The following is a 16,872-nucleotide window of genomic DNA, read 5'->3' on the forward strand; positions in this document are numbered from 1 at the left end:
TTATCCGCATATTAAGTTGGAAAATGTTAAACATAACAATACAGTGCGAAGACCAATACATCATTTCTAACATTTCTCAACAAACTCTGCCGTGCTGGAAATACGATCGAGTAGAGAACTCTTTTGAACAGTCCACAAAGTTGCCACGAGATGCATCAAAAGCAAAGCATCAATCGGTATTTCCTCTTCCTCGCGAGAGGAAGAAGAGAGATAGAGGTGGATGAGCCCCCGGCACACCTCACAAGTCACAAGCGCTGAACATCAGAGTCACATCGACCGACCGGCTGATGATCAGCACGTGTGCTCCATCAGCAGGGGACGAGCTGGGTGATCTTGACGTGGAGGTGCCTCTGCGCGAAGGCGAAGAGCCGCGCGACCTCCTCCTCCCCGTCCACGGCCACGGCGCCGTCGCGGTTGGCGTCGGCCGTGCGCACCCCGCCCCGCGCCTTCCACCACGCGAACCACACGTTCAGGCTCCGCAGCGCGTGCTGCAGCTCCTCCCGGCTGATCCGGCCGTCGCGGTCCGCGTCGAACTGCGACAGCCACGCCCGGAACTCCTCCACCGTCAGCTCACCCTGTGGCAGCGCGCGGTACCGCATGAACGCCATCGACCCCTCGCCGGCCCGCGCCGCGCTGCTTGGCTCTACGCACGCCTGGCTGATGCTGCACGTTGCTCTCGCTCGGTGAGTTGGCGAGTGCGACTGATCGACCGAGTGACACGGAGCGGGTGCAATTGCTGAGTTGCGAGCAGAGATGCACCGCACGCATATATACCGGTCGAGGAGAGAGGCACGGGGGCTGGGTGTTACGGCACGGTTACCTCTCCTTTTCCACGCACGCGCGTTTGACTGGCCGTGTTCAATGACCTTGCCTTTGGTAGATTTTTAGGTGAAACTGAGAACTGATGGATCGATCGCTAGTGGCCAGACTGCTGTAGGATGCTGCTAGCTTGCCTTTGGTCTCTTTTCCTCTAGGGGAATAATCGGTGGTGTAGCTTAAAAGTTGCATTCTGCATTCTTTAGATTATGATATGATGCGCCATGCGATATCATCATATTATATCATATATATAATCTAGAAATGGAAGCAGCAAAGAGGTTGGACGATCAAATTTCGGAAACCGACCAAACGGCATAAACTCTAGCATTATAGGGAAACCATACAAAAAGAATTTGTAAGACCTTCTGACATATTTACTGCCTCCCGTCTAAGATAGATATCATCGTATATACATGTGTGCAGTCAAACTTTAAAAGGATCGACTAATATTATACAGAAGACTACTTTGTCATAAGAAAATGATATTAATAGGTTGCTCGTCCATAATATATATACTTGGAAAAAAGAAGAAGCCGGAGGTGGTTTGTCTGCTAAGGGTTTTTTTTTCGTCCAAGAGTGCAATCTGCAACGCCTATTTTGCCATCAGATTCCCCTGAACAATAACGATGCGTGATTATCATGATCTACACATTGTTCCGTCATCGATATCTGCTTTTCCTTGATATGCTTCTACAAAATATTCACTGGTGTACGTGCTTGAAGGACAAAATGTTAGGGTATTTGGGGTAAAAGGATGAAAGTTGTTTAAGAAAAGTTCTGGAAATTGATCCTACAAAAGCCTCTAAACTGAGATTTTTTGTTCCAAAGACGCAGAAGAATATATTGATTAGTGAAGAATCAGATTCTTTTGGTAGGCTCTCAAAGGCATCCGTGGACCAGAACAATTTGCTCCGCGAATTGTCTGTTGTTTATGCTCGTAGCCGCACAATGTTATCTAGCTAGGGTAGCCGCACAATGTTAAACACATGCAGTATGTTATGCACCGCAGTCGCAGTTATTCCTCTCTGTTTGCCACTGTAGAAATAAAGGGAATTATCTTTCTACCCATATTGGACGAAAATTACTGCAGTAAATATGAATGTGAAATGGAAATGATGCGAATAGAAAAGAACTCAATACAAGCATCATATGAGTTTCGATGTACGTACTGCAAACTAGCCAGTGTACAAGGTTGTATTAGATCTGTCTTGGAACGTGGAGAAATTGAAGCAAAATGCTTTTTTCCCCGAAGGAACATCCAACAAGGTTCAGCTTCTCCGCAACGTCTGTTCAAGATGAATGCTCCTGGAGACTTCACATTTTCTAAAGCAGATATGATTATCGTTATCCTATTGCTTCCAGTATTGAAATAAAACAGTCTTATCAAAAAGATACGGAAGAAAAACAGAGTACAAAGATGCATTGGTTGATGTGGCTGCAAGTCATCTCTAGAAATCTTATCAGGAGCTACGCTAACTTTGCGAACTAGACCTAAACACGAACTGCTGCCATGTGCTCATTTTGAAGCTTCAGATCCTACAAATTTGTGCTGCCATTACTTCGCAGTATTGCATTAAATCTGCCCCCTCAAAAGTCACTCCAAGGCTCGGTCCAAAGAAAATGGGTGTGACGAAATGCTCAATGTGGATCCAATAATTTCAAAAAAGAAAGTATTGGAGGAGCTTCACAAACTTTTCAAACACTCAGAATTTAGACAGTTAAAGTGAAGGCAGATATGCAAACGTCTTCTTTGGACAAATAATCTCTGTATTTGTCTCAATAAGCTAGAACTATGAGGTGGAACGGAAAACAAAGTGAGTCAGTAACAACACTAAACAGAAACCAAGAGTCAAAGAAACAATAAGGATGCACCGAGCGAAACAAGATCAATAGTACGATGCTAACAGCAATGATGATTGGTAAAAGGGAAGAGAGAAGACAGTTTTTCCGATAATTGGATTTGATGACATGAAAACAGAGGAAATTACAGGGGTTAAATAATGCATTCCCTTTCCTATTTACTGTTAGCGTGCACCTTACAGCCCGCCTAGAACTTATGTCCATGGTCCCCTTTCTAATATGACACAGAGCATGTCAACATATGTACATTCTCTCACCAAGCAGTGCAAAATCAAAATATAAACAAATAGTGTCAAAGTCTCATTTTAAGGGAACTTACTTAGGTGAAACCTTGCTCAGAGTTGCCACTAGACACCTTGCCTCCGTTATGTACACAAAATTCTCAATTCCTGAAACAAACTATAGTCTTGAACGTCGGAAGTACTTGATGGGATTGAACGGACCAAGTTGCCGGGCAGAAGCGAATGTTGGTCGTCCGTTTGGGGATATTGTCGGCTTGATGTCCCATCCTTCAACATTATTCGGAACACAAACATCAAACAGGATTTGGCCAAGGACTCCTTTAGGCTCCATGCAGGGTGGATGGGATACTTGTCGTCTCTGGTCATCAATCAGAGAATCCGGTTCCCTAGACTCATCATGGTCCTTCGAACTTGGCAAGAAGAAGTGGTCACTGGAACTGCTAGCAACCCTTCTTAGGCTCTCATTTGAATTGGCTGCCACTTTGTGTAGACTGCACACTGAGTGCGCTATCTTGTACTCCTGGTCACCTTTCGCACTTGTGTCAAACAGCTGGCTTCTGTGGCAGAAGGTAACAAGAGCTTTCTCCAGTATATCATTTACAGCAGTCTTGTATTCAGCTTCGTGTGACTTGTAATGGCCTGCAAGTAATCAAGATATGTAATTTGATTGTCAGTAGAAATTTGAGATGATAGTCTGACAGCAGAGAAGAAAATATTAGAGGTTCAAGTTGACGCACTATCTGCAACAGCTATGGACTATAGGTAGGTTGCTGCACCGGTGCTCCCTAAAATATTATATAGTGTAATCATCCTAGTGTCTGAGGCTACAAAAGTGTAAACAGCACGTATCACGAATACCAAATACCTGAGGTCAAAATTGCAGCCCTCGATAAATTGAGGATTCTAAATATTATAGAACAATCCATAAATGGCAAAGGGCATTTATAACAAGGTCACACAAATAGCTAATACCTCTGTTTCAAATTATGAGGCATATAGTTTTTGTACTCTTGTTTTAAAATGCAAAGTGTGCAAACGAATCTCTCTCGCTCTCCTCCTCCCTCTACAACATTTATGAGAAACGCTCATACTAACTATTCTCTCTGTTCCCAGTAAATGAGCACCAGGGGAATCATTATCATTCCCTTCTACCTTTCTCTTGGTTTGATAACCTCCCCAACACATGCGTCTTGGTAATGTATACCTTATAAAAGAACGGAGGTAATAAATCATTATCTTCAACAATGAATCGCTCAAGGAAGTAAGACTTATGAGTCTTGTAATTATTTTCATATCGATCAGTTAGTTAGCTTTACTGGCAATTCAATGCATGGAATCAATGACAGGTCTTGAACAGAAGCTACGATTGTTTCATTAAAATTTCAAGCTACTAATAAAATATTATCATTATTCTGAGTCATTAGTCAGTAATAATGAAGATAAACTAAGATAAGATAAACACGTACAAACATGAGGGGAGTCACTCCATTTAATAAGCTTAACATCAGTGCCTAGTTCAATCAGACGCCTGGCAAAACCACAGATAACATGGCATGGAGCAAGATCGTCATCTTCTGAACAAAGTATAAGAACAGGACCCAGTCCCTGCATGAACAGCAAATGCGGAAAAAAAGTGAATATTGAGAATGATATGCAAAAAACACAGACAAAATTTGACTTACTGCTGATGAGTATAGTGCATGCCAGTACTCTGCACGCTGAGCTTCAATTCTGCTTGGGAAGAGAGTATCCATGCCAGATGCCAGGGCCTTTGCCATCCATGAACGAAATATCAACGGTTGAGATGAATTGCCAATCACAGGCTTCTGGAGAAACTGGGTGCCCACCTCACTGACAAAATCTACTGGACCAGAGTCATAGATTTGCCCACAGATACAGTTTCTCACTAATCGATAGTCCTTCTGCACAACGGAAATTTTATGTCAAGAAACTAACATGGTCACCAACAAATTCAGAGCTGTTGCCCAAATAGCTAGTATCCACGGTGCAAATGGTAGGTCATACATATGTTGATTAAAAAAAGCATGTTAAAGTGGAAAATCAAATATAATATACATAGTCCATATTTTTGTGTCAAGACAACATCATGATGAGGACTGGCAAATACAATGACGATAAGGGACTTAAAAAAATCAATTAAACTACTACTGAATAAAGAATTGAACAAAAGACTACACACAAAGATACGAGAAAAAGTATACAGTTTGCATTTGAGATATGGTTATCACTGAGGAAGGACGAAGGAATCATCCCCATAACAAGACAAATGATAGATTTTCACAACATAGATCTGGAATGCAATCTAGTCCAGCAGTAACCAATCTAGTCCAGCAGTAACAAATCCACGATACACAATTGCTAAAGTTTTCCACATATCAATTATAAGAACAATTGAAGTAAGATTTATTTATAGGTTTCAGATATCCTTGCTTCCTTGCAATGAATTGTATGAGGAAATTTTCAGAAAAAGAGAAGAAAGGAATGGCATACCATGGTCGCATCTCCTTCACAGTTTCCATCTAGTAACTGGACAAACCAAGAAGGTAGAGTCATTTCAACGAACAAAGATTCTTTTTAAAAAAAATATACAGGTGGGATTAAATGATAGAAATTACAAATAGTCGTTAAAGATCAGATTATGCATACACCTGAATAACCTTGTACATGCATCCCTTTGAGCCACCAGAAAAAGAAGCAAGAACAGTTGGCACAGGTTTCATTTTCAGTTCCTGAAACACCAGTATTCCACGTGATTTCAGGGCAAGATTAAGCATCTAATAAAAAAGCAACTAAGTAAAAAGATGGTTGTCAGGATTCAGGACTCTCATTTCCCAACAACTTTCGACAGTCTTTTAGCAATATCAAAAGCATATCATACAATAACACGCAAGTAACTCAGTTCTTTACCAGCACCAAGGTCATCCAGAGATGGCAACATGGACGGATGGTATAAAAAGCAATGTAAAACAACAAGATAAAGATTCTATTTCTAAATTGTAATGAGTTTACTTTCTGAGGGTTCCAATATCCAAAATCTACAAATTTTCTGTATAAGTAATAGATGGAACACTATAAATAACTAAGGAGTCAGAAGAGGCATTGCATAGTGTATTACACGACAGTTCTAATGCAGAAATGAGCCAAATACAGTACTGTCATTGGACGAAAAATCAAGGAGCATACGATATGACTTTTCCATAAAAAAGGTTATCTACTTAATATACAGTGTGATAAATGTGAAGTACAAAGACCAAAAGGAGAAATACACTCACCTTCACCAGTTCACAAATAACACCAGATGCCAGTGATGTTGCTTTCTCAGAGAGATAACTGCAAGAAGAAAGGAATTAGTACAGTAACAGCATAACATGTACAAAGTGACCTACGAGTGTAGAGGGTTCCACTGAACATTACACTTTTAAGCTATTATATATTTGAAGTAAGGTGCACAGAGTGTCATTAGTAACATACGAAAGGACTGTACCCAAATGTAATTATAGGAAAAGGGCCCTATTGAATAATTCTCCAGCCCCACAAGAAAAAAAAAGATGCTGATAAAACCCCTGGTACCCCTCTACCTTCAGAGCCATTTGATTTGACAATCTACATGCTACTACTACTCAATAAAAACTGCTTCATCGTGTCCAAATAGGCTATCGATATCTATAAAGCTTCCAGCTGCACAAACATTGTTCAAACAAAAAAACTTTTGGATGGATCCCTCCTCATATAATGCACATATCATTTTAGTCTCTACCTGTGTCAACACGCATCAAAGCAAAAGGGGGAAAAAAGGAGATAAGGGGCAACAGAAAAACATATGGCTGAGGCTCAACAAAAAAAACTCAAGGGGAGAACAGATACGCTGCAGGACATTCTCTCTTGATGTAATTCATTTTACTTCCCAAGAATAGTCTCCGAAAATTGTGCCAACCTTGATTGTGAACAGATCCAGATACCACATTCAAAACCTTTTACCATCTCGCAATCAGTAGATTAACCAAAACACAAAGCCTAATACAACTCCAAACAGGAAAGCTAGCTAACATGGCATCGATTCAAATCATAGTAGAGTAGAAATCGCACAAATACATCAACCCTAAAACTAGGACAATTAACACGCACAGATGGAACCCTCAAAGAAGGGTGTGGCCGATTCAACACTACTCAGCTAAGCGCCCTGCCCAACCATTCAACTCCCCACAAAATTCCGTAAACGGCTAAAACCTAAAGGTTGCTTCCTAATGATTCCAGCAGACACAAATCCAGCAAGCAATCTCAATTAGACCCAAGCGCAGCCATAACCACGCTCCATAAGACACGATAGAAGCTACAGAGCTACAAGCAGGCGCCTCCTCAAGTCCAGGAGAGTAAGGGCGCGGCTGAATCCAACCGACTAGCAGAGAAGCAAAAGGAAGTGCCCGAGGGAGCGGCTCTCACAGCGCGACGAGGTCGGGGTGGCAAACGAGGCACCGCCACCCGAGCGCGGCGTAGAGCTCCACAAACGGCCGCAGCTGCGCCTCGTCGCTCCACACCCACGCGAACAGCACCGCGACGCCCCTCGCCTCCCCCCGCCGCGCCGAGCCGGGCGCCCAGTAGTACCGCCCGCCGCAGCCGGGCCACATGGCCTCCGCCTCCGCCGCTCTACTTCCGACGAGGAGAGGGGAATCGAAGCAAGGGTTTGCCCTGTGTTCCCTCGTTCTGGTGGATGGAGATGGAGATGGGAGGGGAGGAGACGGGGCGGGTCGCTTCGGCGTCTGGTTCGTCGAGGATTTTTTTTTTTTACCGATTTTTTTATCGCCCTTTATAGTTTTATGAGGTTTATATGGGAGTTTGCTTGTGCGCCGTGTGAGACGAGTTTTTAAATTAAAATTTTAATTTACGTGGCAGCTGGTCAATGCTGACTTTTGAGGACAAAGATGAGTCACGTAGATATGTTTTCAGCCGGACTTCAAGGTTTTGATCGTTTATCTTTCCACTCGACTTTATTTTTCGAGCAGATATGTATGCAGAAATTTTCATTTTCTTAGAAAACGTTATAAATGATACTCTGTTCAATTCAATTATAATTTCGGCTCTGTTTGCATGCTAAGTATTTTTTTGATGTTTCGAAAAAATAATACGGTTTTACAAAATGGTTTTAGAAGACTTGAACATGTTTGGATATAACAGATTTGGTAGTTTTAAAAACTATAGTATTGTTAAAAGTGTGGTTTTTAAGTTTTAGAAACACTACACATCATCTCTTTTTCTAAACCGTAGTATTGCGTGGCCTTGATTTTTATAATCATAGTTTCTTGTAACCATGATTTTTAAAAACTACGATATCCAACCAAGCCTTAATTAACACAATATAAACAAAGAGTTAACACAAGATAACTACAACGAAATCGAAGTCCAAGCAAAAATTGAATGTGAAGTTACGAGAGAACTACTCACCAATAGCTGTTCCATTCAGAATAGTTACCTGTCATCCTGTCCGCGAGACGTTAATTCTTAAGTCGAAGTTGTTGTCCTCATCCTACGTGCAGATTTTTCAAAGGGCTCCTTTTAAAAACATATCCGGTTCCGGAGTCTCCTGATTTGTTAATATCTTCGTTTGAGTTTTTCAAAGTCGCGCCGTGTCAGCTTATTTGAAAATAAATTTCACACGCATCCGTGTAGTGCCATTATTTTATGTTCCTTCATGCTTGCTTGCGAATTCACGTTAGCGAAGCAATATCACGCGTTCTTCATATAGCGAATATATATACATCAACAGAAGCAATGGAGTACGAATATTTATCAGTCAATTATCGCATATCTCACGCAATATCTCATTTAATAGCCAAACAAAAGAAGAGAAGAGAAACAGCTTGAGCAAAAAGGTTGGATAACGATTGAAGATATCCCGCAACACTCACGCAAGAAGCCGTTCATACCAGTCCTGGTGTTTACCGAAACTCTCTCTGCCTTCTGCATTTCTTGTATGGCGCATCATATCGGCATGCCCTACTCTAAAGTTGTTTGGAGACATTACAAACGGTTAGAGGATGGTGATCTTGACAGTATATGTTTCGTCTTTAAATTTATCCTTCGTTTTATGGAACGACACTGAAGAGGATCATGGCGATTTCCAATCCTTTTCACTAGCTGTCTCTTCTTCACATGAAGACATGCAGCTTAGGAAATGACAGAGAAATTTCTGAAAGCATATCTGAAGTTTGGCACATTCTCTAAGGTTTATCTCTGCAATTCGTCGTATTCTTTCATTCGCTTTCGCATTGTCCTATTGCTTTCTGAACTCTGAGAAAAATAGATCGCATACTTTGTTTTTTTAGTGAAACAATTTCGAGACCTTTCCATGTATGAAAACTTGCCGAATTGCTCGATCGCTTCCATGACTAGATTTTACGGCTTCAAACTCGAAAGATCGATTTTTGTGTCTGTATATGGATCCCAGGTGAAAATTCAGGCTATATGCGGCCCGTATCGTTTGAAGGCATGTTTCTATATTGGAAAAAAAAGGTACATATTGCCTCACTCAGCTATCGCTCGAATTTGTTTATCTTTCCAAACCATAAAATCAGATATCTCATATACTTCAACTATTCAAATCGGTGCAATTTATATCTTTAACAAATTATGATGCTGATTTCATCCTACATAGCGACAACTCAGCATGCATGTTGCCACCGTTTCGCTGACGTGACATCAAAAATAAAAATAAAATCATAAAAATACTAGAAATTCTAAGACCTTATGTGAAAAAAACAAAAATAGTGTACTTTCAATCATATTTCATAGAGAGAAAGCTTGGGGAAAAAAATAAAAAATGTGCAACTTATTTATTAACTCATGTCAAAGAAAATATTAACATGCAAACACATATTTTTTATTTATAGGGTGTACCTAAGAGGATCTATAAAATTAGTTTCACTTCATATTAATTTCTCTATGATTGTTTCAAAGTTCACAAGTGGAACAACTTTGGTTGGTTTTCTTGTAACAAATTCATCCGAGCTTCAAATCGATATTGCCTTCCTTGATGTGCGTTAATAAAATTCTAAATGAAGTGAAATTAATTTTATAGATTCTCTTAAAGTACACCCTGCACACAAAAAATTGCATGTTAATATTTTTCTTGAAATGAGTTAATAAATGGGATGCACGTTTTTTCTTTCTTTTTCAAGCCTCTTCTCCATGCAAATGACATTTTTTTATAAAAGATCTTAAAATTGTATCTAGTATTTTTAAAATTTCTCGTGGTTTTTATGATATTTTTTATTTTTTATGACATGCCAGTAAAATGCTGCCAATATGATAGGTTGAGTTATTGTCACGTACGATAAAATCATCATTAAAACTAGTTAAAGATGTAAATTGCACCGATTTAAATAGTTAAAAAAGGTAAAATATCTTAATTTACGGTTTAGAGAGATAAACAGACGCAAACAATAATTAAGAAAAACAATATGGACTTTTTCCCTCTCTATTTTGAGAGGAATTGCCAAATTGGAACCCCCCCCCCCCCCCCCAATTCGCCCTTGCTGGATCAGGCTCATACCAGCGAAGTCTGCTTCGCCTCGTTATATATTGGGCCAGGCCCATATAATTGAGCAAAAAAAAAAGCGGAATAAAACGACCTTTGTGCCGAGCTGCTGCTCTCTTATGAAATCTGAATCATCCTCGAAAAGAGATGAAAACTGAAGTCAAAGGTCAAAGCAGCATGCGTGCTACATTCTTCTCTTGCCGTAAAAGTTTAACTTCAACGCCCCCTCTCTCTCGAAAAAAAGTTTCTTCAACGAGGCAAGTTCTACATTTCACTGTAACAGGCTAGGAGCTAACTCCACGGACCTCACATGAGACAAGCATGCATTTGTTTGGCTGGTCTGGCATCCTGAGTCGTAGAGCTTTTTTTTTTTTGTTAAAGGAACTTTTTATTAACTATCATCCAAAAATTAAAATGGTACTATTATATGAGAATGAATTTTTATCTTTATCTCTATTATTTAAAAAATACGTAGTGATTCTCGCACTAGATAGGACGTCCTGCCTTTAGTCCTACAGACTATCTTTAAATTTTACAGAAATTACTCAACTCATGTCACTTAATCTCTACTACTTCGTTCGCATGTATTTCGCTCTCAAAATCCTGCTCTCGTGTTTCGCTTCTAGACCACGCACCCACCTACCCAGCACGCTAAGTGCCATACACATATCACCTCTCATAGCTCATTACTGACACTTGTACATAGACGAGTCTAATGACTAAGCATAACTAAGATGTACTCAGTCCAACGCCGTCGAGTCATTGAAATCGAAAGAGCCAAATGGAGAGTATTTAGAGGAGACCGTGTGAATCATGCAGATGGTGCCGTGTGAGTGGATTTCCTTCCGCCCACAAGTACGGAAGTGCCCGTACTTGCCGAGGCCTTTGTTCATTCGTGTTCACCAGCCATGCGTTTCCTGCTCTTCGTTGCTCCGCACATCCGCAGAGATTGGAAGCAAGAATCATTTCCCATGGATCGACATGTTTTCTTCTGCAAGTACCCGTACTTGCGCGGGCGTACGTTTTGCTGTTCGTCGCTCCGTTATAGTTCGTCGTCACCATCCGATGCGTTTCCAGCTCTTCGTAGCTGAAGAGCAAGTCTGCTGACGGAAAACATCCCAATGCAAGTTCAGAAGAAGTCTGCTGATGAGCCGAGGAATGCTTTCCTGAAGCCGACGAGCGACGGACGCACTGCTCACATTTACTTTGTGTTTGTGTTGCCTTGTTCTTGTTGGCGGCAGGAGTGTACTCCACCTTCCGTCAATGGCGGATTCAGAGCCAAAACGTTGGATAGGCATTCGATTTTTAGACGAATTGTGAGCTAGATTACATAGTAAATTAAACTTAGATCTGATCCTAAATTAAATTTAGATCAGATCCTAAGATAATCACAGATCTACTGAACTATCCTCTGGGTCGCCACTGCCTGAAGCAAGAATCATTTGCCACCGGTTCCGAGGACATACATGGCCCGGCAAGAATCACAGTTTGAGCGCCACCGCACGCCCGTTTTCGGGGTGCTGGAAACCAGCCTTGCAGCTCTCGCCACCGCAGCGGAATGTTCACCGTCCTCGGGATCTTCGTCGCCTGCCTCCCCGCACGCACGGTCCACGTTTCCCCAGGAAAAATTACCGCTGCACTGCCAAATTGCCAAGTGTTTGATGCGAGCTCTACGCACTTTTTGCAGCCTCAATGCATCATCATGTGCTCCAAATTCTCTCTCACACACACACTGTCGTGGTCCCTTCTCTCGCACATTGTCCCACGCCCATACGGCCATCCGCCATCCAGTAGGAATTTATTTGTGACTAATTTGACTGTACCTTCTACTCCTCAAGTGGTTTGGGAGTATAGATTACATCTAACCCTTGATTTACTGGGGGCAAAATAGACATTTATCTTGAGTAAGATATTTCCTGTGGTTGTTACGGATTTTTTTTTTTGTTTAACCTAACTGATCTCAGCGTCAGTTTTTTATGAGTCGCTTCCGAAGGGTGCGAACAAATTTAGGCAACTGCCGCCCGCCGCTGTGAGAGGCTCTGGACGCCGCATCATCGATGAGCAGATCGCGGCTTAATTGGTTCCAAAGAACGAACAGATCCTTGCATCCTCATGGCCGCCGTTTGGATCATGCCCTTGCCGAGCCAGGAGTAAACTGGACCACGAATAAGATTGGAACGAGCAAACTGTGAAGATGAATGGACACGTATTTCAGTGATGTCTCGAATCCGATCAACTCATGTTCTTTACATCATTAAAGGCGATTGAAGTCGCATTCTCCGCGCAGCAATACAGCGGCCAGCAATGCAATGGGGACTATCGATGGTAAGTAAATTTTATATAGGACACTGTCTAGAAAGACTGTCTGAGATCTTATTTATTTATGTCATCCATCCTGTGATTTAATATTTAAGTTGAAGAAGAGAGAGAGTAATTGGACACGTATCATCATAGAGTGGAGTATCTTTTATAGATACATCCTATAAAATTCACTTCCCTGTCGAGGTGTGGCCTGCGGACCTCGAGCGACACGATCCGTGCCGCCGCCGATAGTGAAAAGACGTCGTTAATAATGCATATGTAGTTACATTTTTTCCCCTAAGATGATAACACTCCACTTTTGATGGTGGAGCTAGTATAATAAAACCATAACAAATCCCATCCATTAGATTGATTAGAATGAACTGTTCAAACTAATTTGTGGGTACCGTAAAAGAGCTCATATTTGTGGCCTGTATGCATGACCCCATCTTGTTCCATGCTCTCTCTCTCCGCTGAGTTTATTTCATATAGTTCAGTACTTCAGTTTTTCATGTTGGGCTTTCTTCCTCCCCATGTAACCGAAGTACCAAATGCGTAAACTTTTACAGTGCTCGCTGTCTATTCTTGTCCGCAGCTAGCTTAGTAGTACCAGTACATTTTAGAATCTGTTGGACCACATGCACAGGTTCCATGGCCCATGCAGACAAACGAAATTAGGCCGAAGGAACCAAAAGCACGCATAGCTAGATCCAAACTGAAGTAGATCAACAAGTGAAAACCGAACAAAAGCGACTTCATGCGCACAAAATAAGGCCACGCTCGCAGTACGAAGGCAGCAGCTGGGTCATGCTACATATTTTATTACAGTACCATTTAACCATGCTCGAATTAAACTCCAGATCCCAATGGAAGCAAAGCAACATTCCTTCCCATCCGCCCTCCTTCCCTGCGCATCTCCACCACTTCTTGCCAGCCTTATCCCAGGATCATGTGCACCAGATCCCAGACCATCTCCTAGTGGCACTTTTTAATTTCAGCACTGCCCAGGGTAATCAAAATTTACCACCTTAATTTAATCTCTTCTTCCCCAACTCTCCATATGGGCACATGCAGGGCAAGGCAGGAAGCTCTTCCATTGGTGGGCGCGCGGCAGGCCTCGGCCGACCTTCACCTAACCTTCTCTTCACGGCACGCCATGGTTGGAGGGTAGCATCATGCAGCCATGTACTGGTGTAGTGTGACACTGCAGTTTCAGACGCTAGTTGATCGACGGAGCTGTGTACTAGCTAGAAGAGCTGCAGTATAAGACTTGAGGAAAGAAGTGCAACAATAAGAACTAAAGGCTTGTTTGACAGAATTTCATCTCTAAGGATTTTTGAAGTCGATTATTTCTAGTCCTAAAAATTTTTGGTACTGAACACAGAGGATTTTTTAAGTTTATTGAAGGACTTTAATTGAATCATTTTGTTCTTATTTTAGACTAGAAATATATTTTAAGTTACTTTATTTTACTCTGTAAACTTGAAATCTTATATAGATGGGTGAACGAATATGTTGTTGAACTGGTAGGACTTGGTACGAAAGGACGAACAAAAGACTAAGCAAGGGGTCAGCCGTCAGCAACCGTAGTTTACTGTTTTTGAACCATGGACGGTAGTTAACTGTTACAGTGCAGCTGCTGCAGTACTGTACATTGAATGGCGTCTGTCCCAAGGATACCAACAAGAAACAGGAACAAGAGTTACACTTACACGAGGGAGCCTATTTGCTAGTATTAGCAGTATTTCAATTGGCTAAAGAAATTCTAGCGGCAGGAACTACCAAGAATTTTAATTTGAACAAGCCGGATCGAGAGAGCGCTACTATCTTAAAGCTAAAAATACTTCTTTCTTTTTCCTGGTATCTTTACCGTTTTCTGTTTTACTTGGAGCTTCTCTTTCATCGCACTGCATGCGGCAGCCGGCCTTCGCTTTCTGCGCCGCCGCTTTTTTCGGCTTCTGCTTTACGCTTTCCGTCGCCCGTCGTCGTCAGCCGCTGGCCACAGGGGTCCACTCGAGCCGGCCGGCGCGAAGCGGCAGGTCACGCACGACGTCGAAGTTGTACCTGGGAGGAGAAGGAGAAGGAGAGCCCAACGTTAGCGCCCCTGGGGCCTGGCCGGTGATGAGACTACGGCTGGGGCCAAGTGATGAAATTTGGGTGCGCAGCGGAGGGGGTGCACCGGACGGTGAATTCCCACTTACTTGGCCGCGAAGCGCTCGGCCACTGCCGTCTCTGCGGAGGAGAAGAACTCCTCGATCTCATCAGCTGGTGGCATCCTTACTCTGCAAGCCACCGCGGTCGTCGTCGCTGTGGCCGGTGACCTCCGGCGGTGGCGCTTTTGGTCGTCCGCCGCCTGACTCGACTCATGGTCGCTGAGATCTCCCGGCGGCCGGCTCGACGGCGTCGTCTCTCTCCTGGATCACGAAAGCTCAGAAGAAAACCGTAGGACAAAACTGGTCTCACGAAAGCTAAGAAGAAAACCGTATGACAAAACCGGTTAAGACTCAAGAGTACGCGAGAATGAATAATTCAGAAGAAATCCGAGAGGGCACTCACCTCTTTCGACCGCACCCGGAGTCGCTGACGGAGCTCTCCACGTCGCGGTCCTCGCGTGCCTGTGAGACCAACAAACCAGAGCCAAATCGCACAATTCAGTAGCAGAAGCAGGCGAACATCTCGAATTACGGTGGAATTCTAGATAGGGTTCCCGCGCCCACCATCTCCGCCGTGCCACAGCTCCTCCCCCTCGTTGCCACGACGTCCACCGACGACGCCGTGCTGGAGCACCTCGAGATCCCGGCCACAACGACCGCCTCCTCCCCAGAAGCTCCAGAGCCAGCCACCGAAGGAGCAGCCTCCTCCTCTTCCTCTTCCGCCACCGCACACCGCGGCGCCGGCACCGCCACCTCGGCCGCGGCCATGAACAGCCTCCTGCTCCGCAGCTGCAGATAGCACCCTGCCGCCGCGCCGCCGTCGTCACGGCCCGTCTCCACCTCCACCTCCGCGCGCGCGGCCGCCTTCCTCGGCCTCTTCGGCGCCGGTCGTACCGCCGCCGCACTCGCGGAGGCGGCGGAGCGAGCCCGCGTCCTGACGCCGACCACCACCTGCGCGAGCTCCACGGCCGGCCCCCGCCCCGTCCCCGCTGCTGCGCCCCTGCACTTCCTCATGTACTTCCCCATCCGGGTAAACCAAACCAAAGCCCGCGCGCCGCTTTGGACGCTTGCCTTCTTTCCCTTGCCCTCGCGCACGCACGGAAAGACCCACCCCCACCGCGCTGGGGTGGCCTCCTTTTATCTTTCCAGCCACGGGAAGGAGGCCGCCCCCGGTGCAGTGCCAGAATTACCCAAGGCGGAGGGGGGGGGGGGTCATTAGTCAGATCCGTATACCCGCTCCGCGACTCCGCGTGCGCCGTGACCAGGGCCCGAAATGAAGTCCAACTTGTCGTGTCATATTTATTTATTTATATTTTATCTATCTCTTTAATATGAATTTTAAGTTCTGATAAACAATATGTGTGTAAGGGCTAATAAAAATTTTCCTTACTAACAACAGGCCAATGGTTAGGTCTCTCCTTCCGTTTAGTGACATGGCGCTTTAGGGGAAAGCGGAACATTATGGTTGCTAGATTAGACGGTTGGAGGGTTTCGAATTTCAAATTCAAAACTCAGCGTCGATCGCGAGCATTGGCGTGCGTGTGTGGCGTGAGGGGGGCCATCCGCGAGTAGTAAATGTAGCACTGCTGCAATGTGCACCCCCGCAACTGTGGTTGCGGCCTAGTCATTTGTTTAAGTGCCTCGGTGTGTGGCAAATGTGAACGTGCAAGTCTTCACTCTCCGAAGTGGTCACAGTGATTTTCGCACTGTCCATCAGTCGTGGCTGTGGACATGCGCGTTATTTCTACACCTAGATTTTTGAGCAAGTCCAGTACAGTTCGCGCGATCCATGAATGATCAACCGATTGGTGGTAGCCACAAGGAAATCATATAGAACCTATTGTTTCTCCGTACAAAATGCCTATAGATATTGCCCTTACAATAGTCCTCCAACCATGCTCCTCCGATTGTGGCCTAGCGACATCTAAGTTATCCATGTGTTCCC

General features: G+C 43.8%; 3 protein-coding genes across 8 annotated transcripts; all 3 read right to left on the reverse strand.

The window, feature by feature from the left end:
* Positions 1-967, reverse strand: LOC133930616 (uncharacterized). Its single transcript, XM_062377296.1, has one exon. It carries the CDS (start codon positions 606-608, stop codon positions 309-311), a length of 300 nt encoding a protein of 99 aa, XP_062233280.1. The 5' UTR covers positions 609-967; the 3' UTR covers positions 1-308.
* Positions 968-1,111: 144 nt separating this feature from the next.
* Positions 1,112-7,734, reverse strand: LOC133930615 (uncharacterized). Of its 6 annotated transcripts, XR_009911786.1 has the most exons (9): positions 7,383-7,734; positions 6,215-6,272; positions 5,591-5,671; positions 5,433-5,468; positions 4,604-4,843; positions 4,388-4,526; positions 2,999-3,560; positions 1,989-2,142; positions 1,112-1,854 (listed from the first exon to the last, which is right to left on the reverse strand). XR_009911786.1 is itself a non-coding variant. In XM_062377294.1 (7 exons), exons 1-7 carry the CDS (start codon positions 7,565-7,567, stop codon positions 3,079-3,081), a joined length of 1,221 nt encoding a protein of 406 aa, XP_062233278.1. In that variant the 5' UTR covers positions 7,568-7,734; the 3' UTR covers positions 2,744-3,078. The 6 variants fall into 6 exon arrangements, 1 of the variants encoding a protein (XP_062233278.1); XR_009911787.1 differs by having other exon boundaries at positions 1,112-2,131; XR_009911785.1 differs by having other exon boundaries at positions 1,112-2,142.
* A 6,588-nt stretch (positions 7,735-14,322) lies between these two features.
* On the reverse strand, positions 14,323-16,109 carry LOC133930617 (cyclin-dependent kinase inhibitor 1-like). Its single transcript, XM_062377297.1, has 4 exons — positions 15,492-16,109; positions 15,331-15,389; positions 14,976-15,188; positions 14,323-14,838 (listed from the first exon to the last, which is right to left on the reverse strand). The coding sequence occupies exons 1-4, from the start codon at positions 15,951-15,953 to the stop codon at positions 14,763-14,765; spliced, it is 810 nt and encodes a 269-aa protein (XP_062233281.1). The 5' UTR covers positions 15,954-16,109; the 3' UTR covers positions 14,323-14,762.
* Between the last annotated feature and the right edge of the window lie 763 nt (positions 16,110-16,872).

This window comes from Phragmites australis, chromosome 10, assembly GCF_958298935.1.
Source record: "Phragmites australis chromosome 10, lpPhrAust1.1, whole genome shotgun sequence".
NCBI classification, from domain to species: domain Eukaryota; kingdom Viridiplantae; phylum Streptophyta; class Magnoliopsida; order Poales; family Poaceae; genus Phragmites; species Phragmites australis.